Source organism: Pituophis catenifer, unplaced genomic scaffold (genome assembly GCF_029215685.1).
Source record: "Pituophis catenifer annectens isolate HBS135680 unplaced genomic scaffold, rPitCat1.0.hap2 SCAF_2, whole genome shotgun sequence".
Taxonomy (NCBI): Eukaryota; Metazoa; Chordata; class Lepidosauria; order Squamata; family Colubridae; genus Pituophis; species Pituophis catenifer.
The window spans coordinates 122914193-122936863 of NW_027256882.1; the positions used below are offsets into that span (position 1 = coordinate 122914193).

At 40.5% G+C, this 22671-nt stretch overlaps 1 protein-coding gene across 1 annotated transcript in view; it reads right to left on the minus strand.

The window, feature by feature from the left end:
* NOTCH3 (notch receptor 3) overlaps positions 1-22671 on the minus strand; it is a 66720-nt gene that overhangs the window by 38748 nt on the left and 5301 nt on the right. The window contains exon 2 of the mRNA XM_070937422.1: positions 12311-12392. Coding sequence (XP_070793523.1) covers positions 12311-12392 — 82 coding nt within the window. The remainder of the gene's footprint in view (positions 1-12310; positions 12393-22671) is intronic.

Sequence of the window (22671 nt, forward strand, 5' to 3'; positions counted from 1 at the left end):
TATGGTACTTGTGGTGGAGCAAGACACTCAGTTTCCCAGATCCTGTTTCCAGAGGGTATTTCCTCTGGATTGTCTTTAGCATCTACCTATCAATGGAGTTGAATTCCGAGGTGTGTCAGAATTTTTGTGACAGCTGCTTATCTGAGTGTCTTGGTCATAACACTGATGTGATTTATTCAGGTTCTGATCTCTGCTATGAAAAGGGGTCAAATACTTCTTTCATTGGATTCTACTCCTTTTTAGTGGCCAACCTTCCTTCTTGCTTTTTGTGTCAATTAGCACAGAGGCCAGGGAATCACTAGCAACTTGTTTCTAGAGTAGGATTTAGTTTTAGACTAGTATTATGTGTTATGTGCTAAAGTTACAGATCCCATCAAACCACCAAGCCTGAACACATGTTCTGACAAAAACTGAATGGCCTCCGCTATGGATCTGAAGGTTTCTCCTCTGGGAATATTTCGAAAGCCCTTTAAGAAGCAAGTAGATATTGTGGCAAGTATTTGCTCTAATCTGAGAATCTTTCTCAGGAGTATTAGGTAAAAATGCACATTAAATGGTCTACAATGGGTAGGCATATAAAATTTTCCTGGAAATTTCTGTCTCTTCCCTTTCTCACTCAAGCACTGACTAGATGTCATAATGTACTCCAGGCTCTATCTCCTGAAGCCTTGAAGAAAAGTTAAATTGTTTGTTAGCTATGGCGGATCAAGAGTTGATCCTTTGGTATATCTCTGCTCCTGCTAAGGGCTCCTTTCACATATTTGATCTTGTTCCTTTCATCTTTTCTATGCCTGTCTTCTAGAAGAGGTAAGAAATGAATACATTTAGGAATAATATAAAGAAAAGGGCTCCTAAAGGCAGAAGACTCTTTTCTTTAGTGGATGGATGGTGATGGTGGTGGTAGTAGTGGTATTTTAATTGCTTCGTTTTGAGTGTGTGTGCACCCCAGATCTTCCCTTGTTGCCTAGCCTTTTGCCACAAAAGTAGTCTACAAGGCAAAAAAGGTCCCTTTGCATGTGATTTCTATTTCTGGAAGGGACAATATTATACTCAGGGCCCACTTCACCTTTCAGCAGGGAGAGGCTGTTCAGGCATTCCTGTATTTCGTCTCCTTGGAGCGTGAAATGACAGGCAGAGCCAGAGCCAATCAGTTCTTCTGCAATCTCCTTTCCCCCTTTATAGTTGTTCCTCTTTCCCAACCATATACCAAGTTGTGGGATGAACAGTTCTTACTCCCCAAATCATTGAGGAAGATTTATGTCCTCATGTCGCCTGGGAAGTTACTGGCATTTAATTAACAGTTGCTGTAGGGGAAAAAAATTTGGAAGTGCTATTTAATCACCACTTCTGAGACTTTTCTTATGTCCAGCATCTCCTTTTCCTGATCTTGGTTGGTGGCCATGATGGAATTTTGAGTTGGTGTTATTCTATTACAGAAAAGATCTGTAGTTATTGTCACTTTAAATGACTTTAGTGCTCTTCAGCTGTCAGCAAAACTCACTTTAATGAGTATGGAGATTCTCAGTCATCCAGGTCATGGTTGTCCCAAAGATGCTTTTTCAAGAGGCAACCGGACTTTCTGGTTTTTCTTTGAACACATTTAGCTTCTCATCCAAGAAACTTCCTCTTCTCACTAGTCAGCTCTATCGCTTTGTCATAATCAGAAGCTTTTACAAATCACATACATGCACCAACCATAAAGAAATCCTCGTTTTATTTGTAACTGAACTAGAAGAACATACACTAGGAATTACAAGGAATATTTTCTTGGCTTGCTAAGAAGCTGCCACAATGTTGTAAAGGTGAAAGATGCCAGCTTGAAGAGAGTTTGTATAATTCCTCATAGCCCTATAAAAAAGGAAAATAATCCTTTCAAAGGCTGGGATTAACCTCAGAACAACCATACTAATCAGTATATTTAGAGTTGGGAAATACTTCCACAAGAGCTGTACGACAGAAGCCAGGGGAAAAAAATATTCCTCTTTATGCACTTGATTCATATGCTCAGATCATTAATTATTATCTGCTCTGAATTCTCTTTATTCTGTAATCTTCCCTGGGAATGCCAAATTAGTTTCTGAAGGACACAGAGAACATAGTTTTCAGAAACAAACCCTTGCTCTAAAGGTACATTATTACATATTGGATGATGAGAATATTCAATATTCATACCACACACAACCAGGCACCGTATAAATACCACACACAGAATAGCTCAAAGCGCACACTCTACTAGAGAGAAGTTCCCAAGGATGGGCTCCAGCATGAGTCCAAAAGCTCGGAAGACTAAACCTCTAGTCCCGATGACATTATCTTGGGATATGTATATTGGCCTTCATTCATAAGAATATTCAAACTCAGACCAGGAACACTGGGCTATCATTTTCATAATCTCTGGCAAAGACAAGTATTGTATGTTCTGGTCTGCCACATTCGCGTGTCACGGCACATCCATGTAAGCATGGGTAGCTGTGTGGATAAAAAGTGCACCATTTTTTTAAAAATGGGAGTCAGGTGACTTAATCAGAGCATTGGTGGTCCCATTATGATACAGAGAACATAATGGATCTGTGGCCTTGTGGCTCATTGTCTCCTGCTATGACACATGAAGTCTGGGAGAAACTCTCCCAGCAAATTCACCTAAGATCCTAGCTCTTTCATCGCAGCTGTTGAAAGAGAAACAGAACCTGGACTTGTCTTCCTCCCGAAGATGCAGTCTGGTTTCTAGATTTTATTTGTTGGCCTGAATGACTGGCAATTTAGTCTTGTTTATTTTGGAATAAAAAACAGAGACTTTAAATGCATGGATGGCACTTTTTTTACTTTAAAAAGCTAACAATCAAAAAGGATTTAACCTTTCCCCCTTGCACTGCAGTTCCAGAGAAAACTACTTTTTGAACCTGGCATTTCCCCCAGGGGGGAAGCTGCCACTGGCACTAATGACAAATTCCTTTCCAGGGCAAAGAGCAGCTTTAATTATTTTCACTGGTATGGGAAAGAAAGACTCATGTCTTCACTTCAGAGTTACAAAAACTTGATTCTTCCTGCTGCAATTGTTACTTTAAAACAAAAAATTAAGATTTGTTCAATTTTGAACAAATATCATCTAGTTTCTGTGTCCTTTGTTGGGTTTGTTCATACAGAAGGTAATACTTTAACTATGGTTTGTTAAAGCCAGCATAGAAGTCTGGTTTATGCACACAGTATCACTAAATCAAAATCAGAGGCACAAAGGAAGAACATTGGCCTGCAGCATATGGCAGACCTGCCACAAACTACTGTCCTGCACCAACAAGTAGGGCCTTATTAATCTAGGGAACACTCCTCCTTGCCCCAGGGCAATATACATGCAATCTTACAACCTGTGGTGCCTTGACTCCCCCAAGGAGAAGGCCTCTTCTTTCAGTAATAGCAGCCAAGCCCTGGCACTGCTCACCTTCAGAAAAGAGTCAGTTTCTGTCTCTCCTTCCAGAGGCTGTGAATCACCAAATCTGTCTGTGCACATCGCTCAGCACTCTGTGACTCAGCCTTACACCAGGGTTGAGCCGGCATTAGTAGCAGGCCTGGAGCCCTTTGCCAAAACTGAAAGACTGTGGCTTGCTTGAGGGCACTGCAGGCAAATCCCATTCACACCCATCCAAATAAGGAAAACAACCGTCTTTCTCATCTCAGTTCACGGAAAAGAAATTGCGCACCAGCAAAGGGGACTTGTACTTGGTCAGCAGCACCAAAAGAATACAGCTTGAAGGAAGAAGATAAGCCACACAGCCTCCTTCTAGCCCTTCTTGCTACAGAATCCTGGAAAATAATATTTTAAGCCCTGGTAGTTTTTCAGGTTTCTGGCCTAATTTCTGATGCCGTTCTTTGCACGGATCCAAACTGAAAGATCTTGCCAAGCCATGAGTTAGACACAGGTTTCTCAAACTTAGCAATTAAGATATGTGGACTTTTAACTCCCAGAAATCCCTAGCCAGCCATGCTCCACAGTGAAAGGAACAAGAAAAGAGCTAACTTCATTTTATTTAATTCTTAAATATACTGAGAACAAGTAGATAATGCTTAAAATTAATCTAATACAAGATTCCACCAATAACAGAGAGCATCTCTTGCACTTGGAGGGGAGGAGGAACTTTGCATATTCATGAGTAGAGGAAAAAGGTACCTAACATAATTAGATGTGCAAACTCCACATAAATGTAGAATTAATGCTGTGGGGGAAAGAAGCAATGGGGCCATTGCATATTACACAGGAAGCAAACCAGAGGATGTGCAAGTGATTCACATTTTGTTTTTTGTAGCTAATATCCCAAACTCGCCATCTTTCATAACTTCTCATTAAGCGGGAACTTCAAGAATAAATGATTATCTTGCTTTATTGTTGCCATTGTCTCCCCCAGTTACCCAGAAATTTATATCTTACAGCAGCACAAAATCTATCCTGTAAAATCTAGAGCATGAAGAAACAAGGAAATGTCAAGTTCTGACACAATTAGATTTACTTGCTGGGATGTTAATTCAAATAAATACTGCTCACCAAGCTAGACATGACAATATCAAATGCATGTTTATTTCCACATATACCAGTATGTCCTGTTCAGGGAAAAAGCAAGGAAAAATAAATTATTAACAGTAAAATGGCCACTGAATCATTTTTGTCCCCTTCTGACTCACAGTATTGTAATCAAGAATGGGTGGCAGGCAGAGTTGATGAGGTGCATATGTGAGAGGCCTGTCAGAGCAAATTTGGTCCTGAAATGGCTGTAACAGAAAGAGGTTCTTGTGCAGAAGCAGTCTTTCCATGACTTTAAATGACATATAGCATATTTTTCGGACTATAAGGTGCACCAGAGTATAAGATGCACCAAGATTTTGAAGAGGTAAAAAAAGAAAAAAAAAACGTTTTTGCCCTCCCTGGCGCCCAGGAGCACTCTGCAGGCCTCCCAAACCCTTTGCGGGTCCCGTTTTTGTGAAAAACAGGCCCATTTTTCACAAAAATGGGGCGCGCCGAGGGTTTGGGAGGCCTGCAGAGTGCTCCTGGGGACTGGGGAGGGCAAAAACGTGATGCGTGGGGAGTTTGGGAGGCCGAAACTGGGCCTGTTTTTCGCAAAAATGGGACGTGCAGAGGGTTTGGGAGGCCTGCAGAATGTTCCTGGGGGTTTGGGAGGGCAAAAATGCCCCCATTTTCGCAAAAAACAGGGCCCTTTTTGGCCTCCCAACCCCCCCACGTCGCCTTTTTGCCCTCCCCAGCTCCCAGGAGCACTCTGCAGGCCTCTCAAACCCTCTGCGCATGCCATTTTTGCGAAAAACAGGCCTGTTTTTCGTGAAAATTGGATGCACCAGGCAGGGTTTCAGGAGGCCAAAAATGGCTGTATTGGGTGTATAAGACACACCAACATTTCCACCCTCTTTTGGGAGGGGGAGTGCATCTTATACTCTGAAAAGTACAGTAAATCACTTTTTAAATTGAACGTAGGGGCTAGGATCTTTGGGCTTTAATGTAAATGGTATTTGTAATCAGTTGTTTGTATCTTTAGCTGAAAAATGGTCAGGAGATTTTAAAATATATAATTTGGATGCTAACTGCCTCACTGGCAAGAGAAAGAAACTCTCTTTTGGAACCCCCCTCCTTTTTTTTTTTTTTAAAGAAAAGTTCAAGAAAGGTATCTTTCCAATAGATTAGTGATCAGATATCAACAAGGGAGAAACACAATTTTCCTCTGCTCCAGGAGCTTGCAAAGATGCCATGTCTTCAAGAATGGCCTCCTGGTATTATAAACAAGTCCCCTTCTACAGAAAATTCTAAATCCCCATCCTGGAATATAATGCTGGCAATGTTCAGAATTAAGTCCTACTGGGCTTAATTGGATTTACTCCCATCAAAGCATGCACAAAATTGCAGCCTAAGTCTTCTCAAGCTAGTCTGCCCAATTCTTCTGCACAAATAAAAAGCTAGTGAGGCCTATTAGCCCTGAATCCTAGCATATCAAAATCCAAGACTATGAAACCAAGGAAACTTCAATTCTAGGATTAGAATTCATATTTGCATATTCTGAATAGGAAGGTTTATACTGGCTACCCACAGTAAGATGGTTCTTTCTCTCTCTCCTGAATATTAAATTTTGTTTGTCTCAAACAGATTAAGCAATAGATTTGAAGGACCAAGCGCTAAGACAGCAAACCGTGTGGAGTATAATGACCTCTCTGCAAACAAACTTCTGGAGTAGAAGTGGTACACATATTTGAGGAGAGGCTTTCATTTTACACTCAGTATTTTTACACCTACAAATAGTGTGCAAGATTCTGCAGCCTCAGGCTTAGCGTTAAAATCTAAAATCTGTATTTCATCAGCATCTAACATTTTCAACCCAATACCTACTTTGTAGCAGGTTTAATTCAATTCCAATATCTATCCTAGCTCATTTCTCCCCCATTCATTTCTCCTCTCCCAGCTCCAGCCATACTCTCTTTTCCACCTTTCTTAGAAGCTTTCCCTCTAATTTCCCAATGTACTATTTGCACCAATTTTGAAACAACTGCCAAAGGCCTTCAACAAATTCCACTTCCTCATTCAAGCCACAAAGGAGAGAGGGTGGAGGAAAGGAGAAATAGGCTGACCTGAAATGAAAATTACCTATTGTCTTCCTCCCCCAATTGGGTATAACCAAACCAAAAGAAGTCAAAAGGTGACCATATCCCTTTCAGAGGCCTCTGTGCAGGTGTTGAGGAGGAGGTAGAAAGGAAAGAAGGGGGAGAAGGAGGAGAGGAGAAAAGCATTTCCCTTCAATACTGGGCACTCCCAGGCCTCCCCACTCAACCTGTCCAACAGGTTTCAGTCCATGCTGCATATTTTTTCCTCTTTATTGAACCCCCAGCAAAATACGTCTATCGTTTCCCAAAAGCCCACCCGCCCCCATCCTTCGTACCACTATTTTTCACAAAGCCTAAAAGAAATTGGCAAAACGCCATTACAATGCTGGTGGCAGTATTCTGTCTTTGGACTCCAGATCAAGTTTACGAGCTAGCTATTCTTTTTCATGTTGTATCAAATCCCATCCAGGGATCCAGGCCAGACTTTGTGCCTGCCAGTGATTCACCTGTTCTGGGCGTGGCAGCTTCAGGCAGATCCACCTGTCCTGGATTCCAACACAGGCAGGAGTCTGCCAAGTTAGTAACTCACCGTACAAGTTCATTCACCTGCCACTAGGAGAATCAACTGAAGGAGCAGGGCGAGTGAGAATCAAAGAGCCCCGGGCCATCCACACAGTGAAGCCAGAAAAGCACCTTGCACCATATCACCTCAACAGGAAGCAATGTTTATAAATTAACAATGCTGAAATGTATTATGTCTTCTGTACTCTAAATAACTCTTCCTTTTTCCTTCCCCCTCCTCCAACTTTCACAATTTAGCAGTATAGCTTGGAAATCCTGTTATAGGAAAGTAAAGCCAACATTGTAAGGTAATATAAAATGTATTCCAAAAAGTATTCTCCTACAATGCAATGCAGTGCCTGCCAAAATATGCACAAGATCCTATACAAGGTAACCTAGTGGCTGTCAAACCAATCAATCCAATATTGACCAATCCCCATAACAACCTCCCAGCTTGAGGAATGCGCTATCTTATAAACAGACAGGTCAAAAGCCAAGACTCCCTTTATGATTTATGAATTAAAAGTCTCCCAAGTTTCATTTTTATTTAAAGCTTCAGGATACTCCAAATAGGATTGGAAGTAGGATCTTTTTTCCCAAATCAAATCTGTTCTACCCCACAACTGATATTTCATTTATTTCTCATATTTTTATGGCTGCCCATCTCATAAAAACAACAATGTATAACAATTTATAAAAACAACTAATATATAAAAACCAATCAATTAAAATATGAAAAAGTCACCATCACACATGAAAAAAACCCCTATTTTTTTTTTAAAAAAATATGCAAACCACAGAGATATAGTAAAAGATCAACCACAATGGAGCCATCTAAGAATGTCTCCAGTTCCCTTGGGACCCGAAGCCTGATCTCATGCCTTGAGAGACAATGCCTTGAGGGACTCCAGAAATGGTAACTTGTGGGTTTGGGGGGGGGGAGGTTGTGAGGAAATATTCTATCAGGTGGGTGCCACTGCAGAGAAGGCCTGCCTCCTGGGACCCACCAAATGATATGTAGGTTTTTGGGTTTTTTTGCTGAGGATCTAACAGCACTTACTCTCTCTAGCCTATGTCTCATCATGATGATGGGGAGGTGATAACTCCGAGGAGTGATGAGCAAAGACTGTGCATATGCTTAGAGAAGAGGTTCTCAGTCTTGGCAACTTTAAGATTCACATACTTCAACTCCCAAACTTCCCAAGTCAGCATGGGGAACTGGCTGGCTGAGAAATTCTGGAAGTTCAGAAGTCCACATATCTTAAAGTTGCCAAGATTGGGAACCCCTGCCTAGAATATATACTTACCACAGAACCTCCCAATTTATATAAAGGTCATCATAGCTGTCCAGCTAAAGCAAGCAGGCACCTGTATCAGTCTGGTATAGCAATTATGGAATTGGACTAAAAACCAGGAGACTGTAAATTCTAGTCTTTCCTTAGGAGAAAAAGCCAGCTGGATTACTTATAATTGTTGTGAAAAATATCAGAAGCCACTTCTTTATATCCTTACATCTTTCTTTATATCTTTCGCCTTTTTTCCTACTTCCCCTACTTTTTTCTAATTGCACTTTTAGCTTTTACTGCAATTTCTTTCTTTTGATTTCCTCTGTCCTATTTCAGTTTGTATTAGTTCTTATTATAGCTATATAATTTGTAGATAAAGATTTTTTTAAAAGGAGAAGGAAGAAGCAGGTAATAATTTTATTAACAATATTTAATATTGTTTAATATTGTGTGAGAGAAGGCAATGGGAAACAACTATTGTGTTTTACTAAGAAAACCACACAGATAGGCAATATGGGGTGACTGACAATATAATGCTGGATGATGGGCCGCTCAGCTCAGCTAACACTCAATATGCTACTGAGGAATTGCTGAGTATCTTTTGGAGTACTAATGGTAACGTATTTATGATGTAGTAAGATTAAAGACTTTTGGGAGTCTAGTTGCTGATGTTGCCATGCAGGAAAAGAAAATTCAAAGCCACAAAAAAGAAATATAGTAAGAATACAAAACATAAGAACTACGAGCATGGGGAAGCTTAATACAGTGAAAGATTAAATAAACTGAGCCCAGAATGACATTTTAGGCATCAATAAATTGTAATAGACTGGAACTGACTACTTTCATTCAGGAGATCATACTGTTTGCTCTGCAGTATACGATAAACAAACAGGGCAGTGTTGCTTTCACAGGCATGAACGATATGACAAACACAGTGCTTGGGTATAATAAAGTCAGTAACTGACTTCAATTGGACTTCACAGATAATCTTTAATTATGACGGTTATCCAAGTATGGGCATCAATCATTGATGCAGAAGAGGAAGCTGTCAAATTTTATGGTCAAGTTTTAAAATGAAATCAACAGGACATGCCAATTGTGCTGCTTATGATTGGAGACTGCCAAAGTTAAAAAAAAAGCAGTTGATTGTATAGACTACATTATCAGTTTCTGCCAATCCAATGATTTCTTCGTTGCTAACACAGTCTTCAAACATTGCCTCTTTACATGGACATCACCAGATGGAGTTGACGAAATCAAATTGGTACAAGGAGGCTCAGGTACAAAACAGACATGACCAGAGCCTGCAGAATAGACTGCAAACTGGTTAAATGCAAGTTCCAAGTCAAACTTAAGCAGAAGAAAGCCAACCACTACCTGCAAAATGATGGACTCAGAATTTTCAAGGAAACATTGGGAATTGCTTTGAAGTTTTGAACCTCATTGACAATTAGAAGTGTTAGAAGAACTGTATCAGGAAATCAGAAAAATCTAAATGATGAATATGAAGAGTCAGCCAAAGATGAAGAAACAGAAGAAAGCAAACTGGATGTCAGAACAAATGGTGCAAATTGCCAAGAAGAGAAGCCAAAATCAAAAAAGACAATGATCTCAGGAAGGAACTTAACAAAGAATATCAGAGAGCTGTTAGAAAAGACAAGAAGCAATACCACAACATTTGTCAAGACACTGAAGATGGAAACAGATGTGGCAAAACAGAAAGTTCTTTGAACTGAGAAAAAGGTACCAAATACAAATAGTAACTTATAATAAAACTATTCAAAAAGAAGGGCAAACAAAGATAGAAAGAGTATGCTAAAATCATTAAAGAAGTCAACAGCCAAGATACTTCAAGTTTATTTTAGAAAAGGCAAAGGAACAAGACCATTACTGTTGATGTATGCAGGATAACTGAAAAAGCTGAAGAATACCAAAAAGAACTCAATATATGCTTCACCAATTGTAGAAAGATCTTCTAGATATCAAGCCGCCCTGAGTCTCCGGAGAAAGGCGGCATATAAATTGAATAAATAAATAAATAAATAAATAAGTAAGTAAGTAAGTAAGTAAGTAAGTAAGTTGTGGAATGTCCTTAAGAAAACAAGAATCCCAGACCATCTCATTGTCCTCATTCAAAAACTATACGCAGAACAGGAAGCCACAGTCTGGACCAGTGGTGGGTTGTCCCCACCACTGCGCATGTGTGCGCGGTGTCCCGTTGCGAATCAGTAGTAAATGTAAGTAGAACCCACCCCTGGTCTGGACAGACAATGCTCCAAACAGACCAAGAAGTGAAGCAATGGTGTATTAAAGTCTCTGGTTATTTATTCAAACTAAATGCTGAATACGTCTTGCGGGAGGCTGGATTGGAAGACGAGAGTATCCTTTAAACTGGAGAAAGAAGTATTAAAGTGGGCTAGGCTCGTGACATTACTCTGATAGCTGAAAATACAAATGATCTGCAAACTCTAGTAATGAAAATCTAGGGGCACAGTGAAAAAAATGACTAAATATAAAGGAGACGGGGCAATATACACTGCTCAAAAAAATAAAGGGAACACAAGCAGAAGACCTCCGAGATCTGAATGAATGAAATAGCCTTATTAAATACTTGTTCGTTACGTACAGTAGTTTTGTGTTCCCTTTAGTTGTTTAGCAGTGTATAAACTACTGTATATAAAGAACAAAGTATTTAATAAGGCTATTTCATTCATTCAGATCTCGGATGTCTTCTGCTTGTGTTCCCTTTATTTTTTTGAGCAGTATATATAGCAACCAGTTTTAGAATAGACAGTGGAGATACCAAAACACTGAATAGCTTCTGTCCTTTAAGATCAACAATAAAGGAACCAGCAGTCTAGAATAGCCTCTCTTGATAAGTTTATAATGTCAGGAAAGGAGAAAGAAAAGAAAAAAGGACAGCCAAAAACAAGATGGATGGACCTGATTACAGCAGCAATCAGTGCAATGTACTATTGACATGAAGCACCAGGTTTGGAGACCAGATCATCATGGAGAAAGTGTATCCTGTGTGGTCATGAAGAGTCACACCCACTTGATAGCTTGTTTATCAGATGCTTATCCCATCTTCCCTTCCAGTAATTCAAGAGTAGCTTAGGTGAGAATTACTCTTTTTATCCTCACAACAAAGGTATTGGGTGGCATGGGCAGATAAATAACAAACCGGTCTAGCAAAGCTCCACCCCAAATGCTTCATGGTAGAGCAGTAACCTGAACTCAAGTTTCCTTAAACTAACTTCATCTGCTCTATTATACTTATTCTCTTTTGATGCGGGGAATCAAATTAACAAAATGTCTTGTAGCTGTGTTCCAACTGAAAAGCACTCCAAGTATAAATTTGAATTTAATGAATATTACTCAGGATGACTACCTCACAATTCCTCTGGACCAAGTAAGAACCTATAATGGGGCAAGGTCACTGTGAATCCCTTCCAAATGAATTTATCTTCACTATGAAGATTGTAAGAATTTCCAGACCTTTCATTTTCTGTGACATTCCACAACAATCTTACCACACTTCCACTTGACAATTGTAGGGCTTCCAAAGTAAACTACATACTTGCTTTTCACAACAAAGTATCTAGTGGGAGCCAGAAATCAGGATCTTAGACTTGGAAAGGGGAGAACCTAGTTCAAGTTCCCACTTGATCATAGAGTTGTGTCAATCACTCAACCTGAGTTACTTTAAGGATTAGGATGAGAATAAAATTAGAGAAGATTCTGTGAAAGCTGTTTTTGATTCTCACAGAAAGCAGGACATAAATGCAACAAACAAGTAAATGTAAACTCAGAAGAAGAAAAAATAACCTAAGCTAGTTCAGCTGTTATAAAAACCATGCGTAGAGTTCACTTACAGGCAAGCAGCATTTCCATTGGAGTAAACAACACAGGTCCCACCATTCTCACAGGGTTTATTGCCATCTAGACACTGGACAGCTGTGGAGGGGGAAAAAAGAGTTTGGTTAGAGCAAGCTATGCGTAACGGCAGGAATTATAAGTTTACATTTAAGCTCAAAAGAACAAACCAAAAAGCTATAGTCCAATATAAGCTGGAACCACACAACTGGAAAGCTACAATCTGATCTTTAAAACCAATTATAAAACCCAGAGGCGGGTTTTAGCAGGTTCTGACCAGTTCTGGAAAACCGGTAGTGGAAATTTTGAGTAGTTCAGAGAACCGGCAGTAAAACTTCTGACTGGCTCTGTCCCCATCTATTCTCTGCCTCCCAAGTCCCAGCTGATCGGGAGGAAATGGGGATTTTGCAGTATCCTTTCCCTGCCACGCCCACCAAGCCATGCCACACCCACAGAACCGGTAATAAAAAAAATTGAAACCCACCACTGCTAAAACCTGCTATTTATGACTACCTCCTGTCTAATCTGGTACATCATTTACTTTTCTATTCCCCAGCAATATTGCTATTGCTCCAAAACCAGCCAGTCAGCCTGCCTGCTTATATATTTTCCTTCCATCAAGTGAGAACTCCGATCTGAACAGCATGTGTCTATCTTTCAGGCAGTAATTCTGCAGAGGTTCAAGTAAGCTTTTCTCAGCCCCAAATCAAAACACCAAGGACTCTTCTCATACAACATACACTACACAAATAAAAGGGGGACCGGGGGCGGGGGGGAAGGAGGTTCTTTCGATCTCCTCCCTGCCACTATGTATATTGTTAAACAAGATGATCTCAGAAATGAAGTTTTGCTATGACAATTCTTGTCCACAATCCCATAAATGAAAATGTTCCTTGCTAAAATACTCACCAAAGGAATAGCTATTGGTTGCTATCAGGACATTTCAGAACAAAGACTTGCAATTTGAGAATTTGCAAAAATGTGAAAGTCCAAGGGGGGGGCACTCTTAAATCCGTTTATGCATAATTAAAATAGTACTTTTCCATAAATGGCTTCAAAGATCCAAGAATTGTTAACCTCAGTGCGGGGGGGGGAGGAGAGGCAGAAGAAGGAAAAAACCTAACTAACACGGAATCCTCAGTAAAGTATTTTATTATATGTTAAAATCAAATAATAAAAATAATTATGAATAGCAAAAATAGTGAGATTCTTTCACAGAATAGGCCTGATTGGTTCCACTGGCACAGCCTTAACCTTTGCACTTCTTAGTAATTATAGGCCACTTTCTTTGCTGAAGGTCAAAAGGTAAGCAGAAGCCCAGCAAAAGTCCAGAGGAAAAGGATGAATTGGGACATTCTTGGTAGAAAAAAATGGCCTCTTCTCATGACCCCCCTCTCCTCTTCCTGTCTTGTGGGAAGGCAAAGCACAGATCTCATAGAGAGAAGAACAATTATGGGATGTATATGAACGTCCAAATCAGATGCATTTAATATTCAAACATTTAAGCCAGGAGAGACATTGACTATACTGGCTAAGAGGGATTGGAATTCATCTGAGAATTCACCCGAAAACAAGCATGGGAAAGTTTATAACTTAATTATGGTTGAAGTTTATACTGTAACTTAATTATGGGATATATGTGTGTCTACTGCTACCATCAACAACATATTAGGGGATATGTAAGTGTTCAATATACTATTTCATTTCTTCAGAGCAAATGCTTAAGAGCTATGGCAGTGCAGTGGTTAGAATGAAGTATTGCAGGCTAATTCTGCTGACTACCTACTGTCAACAGTTCGGCAGTTCGATCCTGACAGGCTCAAGGTTGACTCAGCCTTCCATACTTCCAAGCTCGGTAAAATGAGGAGCCAGATTGTTGAGGGCAATATGCTGACTCTGTAAACCACTTAGGAGAGGGCTGTAAAGCACTATGGGGCGATATACAAGTCTAAGTGCTATTGCTACTGCTAAGTGCTATTATGTTCACACTCTTCAAAAAAATGAAAATATGACTATTCTACTGAGCAGCCTCTTACTTCACACTGTGTAGGTTCCTCTATTCAGTCTTGGATTGTTCTAGTGTCTGGGGAACATTGTAATGACAATATCAAGGCAAGGACCAATGCCACCAAAAAACTTAGCACAGGAGAGGCTATGTCTTCAGTTGAAAAACTGTGTCACTATGTCAGGCCTTACTACAATGACTGATTCCACTGCCAGCTCAACAACCTGAAGGGGGATTTCTTATCAGATCCAACCAGAAGTTAGCCATTTATTCAGCAGTGTCTACTGCAGGAGCAACCAGAGGTCTACAAACATACAACCACATTCTCATCACTCTGCACTAGACATGAACTTTTGCAGAGACTGGGCAATTCTAGACAATGCCCCAGAACTGCCATAGAGAAGGATCCGCAGGGACGATTATTTGAAAGTAGCACTGAGTTCAGAAATGTCCGCGGACAAACCTATGCTAAAGGCAGAATCTTATCTCTTCAGAGGAAAGAGATTAACAAAAGTGACTCCAAACATGAGGGACTCTGAATCCCAGTCAACCTACTCTGAAAATGCTGGAAGCAGTGTTGAGTGGGGCATGAGGAGGCAATTAGTAAGTTGCCCAGCGTATTTCCTGGTAGGGCTCAGCCTAAGGGAAAGTACAGCAAATGCAAACACCCCAAAACCACCACCTCCACCACCACCCCCGGTCAGACATATGAGCAGAGTTCTTAAGTGCCCTATGAAAAGATCACAAGGAAACAGACATTGGAAGCCCTTATGCAAGAGATACTGTTAGTGCTCCAGGCCCAGTCAAGGAGGGAAATTCAGCTGAAGAACAGGGTCTCGGCTGAAGCCCTCCCTCTCAAAGCAGAGAGAAGATGGAAGGAATTGGGGCCCAGGCAGTTCCCTCATTCTCAGCCATTTTCCAGAGACCCACTTGTAACAGAGTGCGTGCCCAGCACACAGATCAGTTCCAGACAATGCCTCTCCCCGCTTCACTGCCGCCCCTTACTCCCGTCAGCATGCAGAGCCAGCAAAAAATGCTGCAGCAAAATGTCTCTCGGCAACTCCGTGCTCAGTCTAGAGTAAAATAAGCCCTACTTTAACTGAAGCCAAGGTGCTGTACTTTTCACCAACCCCATGCCTTTCACAAGACAACAAACATTATAAGTCACAGGGATCTGACATTAAATACCTTGCTGGCATCTGCAGAGACTCACTCACATCCTTGTATGCAGAACAAAGCCACCTATTTTAGTTCTCCCCTTTGTAACAAGAACTGTTCTCCATATGCCTATACGTGTGTGTGTATACATGTGCACATACGTCCTGATAAAAGGGCAGGGTTTTTTTTAGAAGGAAGTTCTTCAAAATTCCTTAAGGACATCTTTCAAATTTAGCATCCTGCTTTTGAACCTGGACACATTCTCGGAACAGTCAAGCAAAAGAGACAATTAAGGATTTCAGCAGACATTATTCCTGGCACGGTGCAAGCCCTCATTTTTCTCTACAATTTCCTCCTTTCCAGAGCATACAGCCAAATCTGAATCAATGGAATGCAATCCCAGATCCCTCGCTGCTCTCAAAAGTTGCAGCGTCTACCATCGTACACCATCTTGTCAGCCAAGATTTCAGTACATGTTACTCTTTCAGCATCCATGCTGAAGGGAGCCCCAATTCTATAACCCAGCGCTGAGCTCTAGCTCCCAATGGCTAGAGCAAAAAGCCAAACAGACACAGGTTAGTCTGTGCTACAGCGAGGCACAAGTTTGAGATACAGTCATATATGCCCGGGAGGAAAGTACAACGTGGGATACTGTGACAAAAGACGATATCACCTATCACTGGACTCTTCATATTTGCAGCATTTTGGAAACCTCCATCCTGTATACCTTCTTTTCTATTAAGCTAAACCTAGCAAAAGAGTTTGGACGTGAGAGAATTCAGATTTTCCTCAGTTGAAAGGGAAGGCTAAACCTTCACATTCAAGCAAATTCATTTTGATCCACCACCATTAGCTTCCCCAAAGAACCCAGAAAGATAGCTCCTGAAAGCTCTGCCTCAGCCCATCCAGAAACAAACAGGACAGCAATTAGGTTTCCTGCCCTTGAAAGAACCATTGGGAATAAGAAAGGGCAGAGGTTACTCATCCAGGCAGAGATTTTACAGTCAAGTGCTGACTCCCACTGCTTTGACCACTTAATCCTCATGTCATGTTCTTAGCATAACTAAACTAAGTGCCAGGAGCCCTGGCTTCTCATCCTCATCCCATCCATCCATCCCTCCATCCTTTCCCCACGAGTAAGCAGCACTGCTTGTATAAACTATATACAACAATGAAACAAGCCTCAATTCACCTTTCTTCTCCATCTGCCAAATGAAGTGGTTGTTTGCTCTCCTATGGCAGAACTAATCCTGAAAAAGCTATCTCTACTTTCCAGAGAAACATAAGAACAAGATTCTACTTTGCATTCCTTGCATTGGGAATTAATAAAGAAAATGGTAGTTAAGAATTTGGTCATTGATGAAAATCAGACTCTCGGGTTCATTTGGGGAAGACGGTGGAAGTTCTTGCAGCTATGAAACTGATTTTAACGAAAGCCTCAGAAGTTAGGAGAGAGGACACATGAAACCACTGTTTCTCAACTTGGCAAGCTTACGATGGGTGGACTTCAGTTCCCAGAATTCTAGGAGTTGAGGTCCATTCATCTTAAACTTGCCAAAGTTGTGAAACACAGCATTAGACAGTCAGGCAACCTTCAGTTTGGATTAGCTCTCTTGCTCTTCCCCACAGCTAGAAAGATGAGGAATAATAATAATGATGATGATGATGATGATGATGATGATGATGATGATGCTATGTAAATTTACTTGATTTATGTACCGGTAATTAGTACAGCCTGCAAGTTTAGGCAGCTTTATTTTGTTTATGCTTTAAAAAAAAAACACAAAGCACAAGGCATATTCATTCAGAATGTGTCTTGTGAAGGACAGCTCACCTTATTATCAAATTTGTAATTAATGCCTGATCTCTTGGTTTCACTTCATCATTTGCACCATATTAATTCATAGCATAATACTATTATTGTGGGCAGTTTCTATCAGATGTGTCATGTAAAAACAAATAAAGCAAAGCTTTCTCAAGATGTACCATATTTTTCAGACTATAAATTTAGAAGAGGAAATCAACAAAAAAAAGTTTTTGGCCTCCATGTGCCACATTTTTGGGCTTTTTGAAGTCTTTTTTCAGCCCATTTTCAATGGTTTTTTTCTGCCCGTTTTCTAGGATTTTTTTTTTTTGGCCAATTTTCAAGGCTCTTTTTGGCCCATTTTTGGAGCTTTTTTCAGGCCATTTCCCCCCCCCAAAAAAAAACTGGCAAAAAAATCCTCGAAAACAGGCCGAAAAAATCCTGAAAAACAGGCTGAAAAAAGCCCCAAAAATGGGCCGAAAAAAGGCCCGAAAATGGGGCATGTGGAGGCAAAAAAACCGGTTGGCGGGTTGGCGGTGCTTCAGCAATATTCGGTCTATAAGATGCACAGACATTTTCACCCCCCTTTGGGAGGCAAAAAAAGTGCGTCTTATAGTCTGAAAAATACAGTATGTATGAGAAACAATGCTTCCGTATCCTGATTGCAGCTATTAAGTTGGTCCCTCATGTAATCAGGCCCTAGGCCTCTTAGTTTAGTTCTTGAGTAGAACTGACTGTTCTAGCTCCCTTAGTCTAAAACAGGGCTGTCAAATCTGCGGCATCATGGCAGCGTCACGTGATGTATTTCTTTCCCCCCCTTTGCTAAACCAGGTATGGGCATCACCAGCGTATGACGCATCCAGCCTGCAGGCCACGAGTTTGACAGCCATGGTCTAAAATTGGTTCTAATGTGTAATCAGAAAACACCTGGTAGAATGAAGAAAAAAGGAATGCTTTGAATCCAAGTCTTGCTATGCCTAAAAGGAAGAGCAGGGAACGTTGGCCCAGAAGACTGATTTATATTAATTAATATGCTCTAATCTGCTATGATGGCCATTCTACAGAGGACAGGAGAACAAGCCTATAGTTCTCAATTTAAAATCTTGCCTCATAAAGCACCTGTCTCATGCATTGCCTCAATTAAAAATGAAGCAATAAAGACAAAGTCATACAAAACTGTTTAGCTGTTAATGACTGGAGGTCAAACTGGGTTTTTCATTGGAAACAAAGACATGCTGGAATATATTTATAATTAAGAAAAACAAATGAATGCAAGAACTTTTTAAAAAAAGATTATTTTAATGGAAGCAAACTGACTCCTTTTTACCGACATTGGTATCTTGTCAAGGTTCAAACCTTTACATAACTTATCTGCTCACTAGTGTGGCCAACTAAATGCATTATTCTATAGCTATTCCAGAATCACAGCTACTCAATTCTATAGAGCCTTTACTTACACTGTACATGTTTGATGATGTTTTTACCATATTAGTGCAATAAAAACTGCTACAGCTAATACCAATTTTTCATCTTCTCAAAGTAATGTGCAGCTATCCTGGTTCACTGCCGTATCCTTATTCAAAATGGGGGTTTAGCTCTCCCATTTGGACTGTATATTTCTGGTGGAATACAACCTAACTATCTCTAATCCATGCAGTTAATGCAGGAAAAAATTATGGTAGAATGAAGATTTAGTTCTTACCTATAAAACACCAGACCAGATGCATGTGCCACTGTCTTAAAACATGTAAATTCCTTTTGCATAAGCATCAAGTAGCCTTTGCTTAGGTGGGACTATCTCATAGTTAATAAAGCACAGAGGTTACCCACTAAGAACATTATAATGCCTGAAGAAAACTTAAGATGTAGCTTTGAAAATACAAGGGACTAAGGACACTGAGCTACAATTTCCTCAGGGTATGTCCACTGTGTCTTTCAATGGACACATTACAATGTGTCTCGCATTACAGAATTTACCACAGAGCAAGCAATGAATATTGAAGAGACCTGGGCGATGTTAAGCACGAAGCCATCCATCCAATTGTGTGGCAGACAGCATCAGAGAGAGAGGTATCTTTATGCCTTCTGATATAAACAAGATAATCATAAACACATTGTTCAAAGTGGAGGAGTAAATGAAGTAACAAATAAGATGAGATTCCCCACTACCAAGGTCATATTAAATTAAAACCAACAGTGTAATTTCAATAAGTAGGTAGACAGGCTGATTAAGGTTTTTAGGTCACTACAGCACTTAAGACATAACACTGGATAAGTTCATCAGTGAGCTTTGAAAGATGGCCTGCCCTTGATACATTATAGATTATGCAACTTTTGCCTTGTTGTCAGGCTTACCTTACTATCCCCACTGTGTACTTCAGAATTAACTCTTCCCAGGCAGAAATAGAGTTGCTCTCTGCAACCAAAACATTTCATTTGCAACACAGAAGGAAGGCATGAAGGTTGTAAAGGTTGCTACATAAGATGAGGTTGAATTTCACTGCCAAGAGACTCTAATCTGCTGCCAGTACCCCAAAAGATTTCTATTGATACCAACATTCTGGTCATGCAACAGCTGTTCCCTTTAAGGAAGAGGAGTCATCATCTGGATGGAGTAACTGGCTAGCTCAAAGCACATCCTCCTCAACAAATCTCTATTATCTTGTCTTGTTTTCTTTTCAAAGAATGCTATAGGAACTCATGGAATTCCTCAATGAGAAGATCCAAAGTCGCCAGATAAGCTCCTTTAAAAGATATCTTGCTTTATCCATACTGATACTCTGGGCAACTTTGCAATCTAAGTGAATACTGAATTCACTGTTCAATGTGGTTATTTTTGTTCTATTTGCTGGGTTAAGAGAAAATGACTGACCCAGAGTCACCCGGTGAGTTTCCATCATACTGAAGGTGGACCTGAGTCAGGTCTCCCAGATTTGGATCAACACTTTAGATACTGCATCACACTAGTTCTGTTCAATTGTTTAAAAATAAAGTAACATAATGAGGGCTGTTTATAAACTTAAGGAAGGGCTGGATAAATATGTTTTCAGCTACTAGTGGAAGTCCTCCACAGAAGGAGCCATTTATTGCAATTACTATGTTTGATCATGAACACTCAACGGCTGAGACAATGCCATTGCTAGAATAAGGTTCTACAACATCAAAAGGTTTTCAGGACAGAAGTAGACCCCGTGGTTTGAAAACAATCCATTAATACGATAAGCATACTGTATGCTATTTAGCACAGCTTCTCTTTCTCAAATATACCTAGACTACGGAACATCTCTCAAAAACAATTTTCCAACCCTGAATGAGCCTTCCAAAATTCCCCATTTTCTTTTTAATTCTCAAATGACACAGGATGTGCACACCACCCACATCTCTTAGTTACCATGTAGGGTGTGGTTAAGTGATTTCAGCTCCTTTTTGGCTGCCACTTTTAAACAGGGCTGTGCATATATTTGTTACAAAAAAAAAAAATCAAGATTCTGTGCCAGAGTACACACCATTCTGAGCCAAAAAATTTGTCCCAAAATATGACTGTAAAGGGAGCAAATCTGCATATGTTAATTATATTGTGTAACTTATTCTTAGTTGTGGTGTAGAATAATTGGCACCTCAGAGCACAGCACACCACAATTCCTCACCATTTAAAGTTTTTTCATTGGTTTTTCAAATGTCACCAGCCTTTGCCCCTCCTTACCTATTTTTATAGCTATAGAGGCTAGAAGACTGCTTTAGAAAACAAGGTCAAAACTGATTAAATACATTTAAAATATGGTTATTTAGATAGATTTTGCATCAAATACAAATTGTTGTGCTTGCATAAAACACATAAACAATACAGAGCCTCAACTATAAGAAATCTGGAAAAAAAATTGCATGGACTCTAAGCACAGGATCAAAAAAAGAAAAAAACAACAATTATTCTAAAGCTGGGTCCTCAAACTTTTTAAACAGGGGGCCAATTCACAGGCCCTCAGACTGTTGGGGGACCAGGCTGGACGGCTGGGTGTGGCTGGATCGGCTGGGTGGGCGTGGCTAGGTGGTCATGTGACTGGGTGGGTGTAGCCAATTTGGCAGTCCATTAAACAATACATACAAATTAAATTTTGTTATGCTCCTGGGGGTGGAAAGCAGGTTAGTAAAGGGATGTGGCTGTGTTGTGTGTGTGTGTGTGTGTCTCTCTCTCTCTCCTTTTTTGGCCTCTTCAGTCTCCAGTGCCACTCTGCTGCCCAAAAATGGGCTTGTTTTTGGCTTCCCGGGCAGTGGTGAAATGTAAAATTTGTCACTACCGGTTCTGTGGGCGTGGCTTGGTGGGGGGGGAGGGGTAATGTGACTGGGTGGGTATGGCCAACTTTTTTTTTTTTACTTTTAAAAGCATTTTTTTCTACAACCTCCTCAGCTGAAGAGGTTGCAGAAAAAAATGCTTTTAAAAGCCTCTGACTATCCCAGCTGAGTCATGCGATCATCAGAGGCTTTTTTTTTTACTTTTAAAAGCATTTTTTCAGCCGAAAAGTTTTAGAAAAAATGCTTTTAAAAGTAAAAAAAAAAAGCCTCTGATGATCACGCGGCTCAGCTGGACATGGGGGAGAGGGGGCGCAGAGATTTTTGCTACCGGTTCTCCGAACCACCCTGCCACCATTGCTACCGGATCAGGCGAACCGGTCCGAACTGGGAGCATTTCACCCCTGCTCCCGGGGCTTCCGCACATCCCGTTTTTGGCCTCCTCAGCCTCCAGAAGGTGGGTAGGGGCCAGCGGGTAGGTGGAGCAATGTGGGTGGGGTAGCCTCGTGGTCCCACACAGGCCAGATTAATGGCTTTGGTGGGCCGTATGTGGCCTGCAGGCCGTAGTTTGACGACCCCTGTTCTAAAATATTCTTAGCCCCACTTTTCAATCAAAAGGCTCCAAAGTTGTGTAGTGATATATATAAAAGCAAGAGAAACTCCTCTCCCACATTTATAATCTAAGGTACTCTTGACACAAAAGGAAAATGGGATAGGGATGGAAAAGCAAGCAAAACAAGGCATAAAATTCTTAAAGTAATAACTATAGTGCAGCTGGACATTCCTGGTCTTATCATAAATAGCTGGAATGGAATTATACCCAACATGGCAAAAGAGAGAGATAACTTACAAGAGACAAGTAAAATTCTGACCAAAAAAGGGATATTTTGAGTGAAACATCTCAAAAGAGATTGGGTCCAAATGTCAAAGACACAAAGTGTCCTCCTTCGTAGCTCCCTTCTCAAAAAGGCTCAGGCTGTCAATGTTTCCCACTGTTTTAAGGCTGATCAACATTTGCACTTATTTTCATTAAGGCTACTATAACTTTGAAAAATGTGGGAAACTAATACCCTGTTTCCCCCAAAATAAGACATCCCCTGATAATA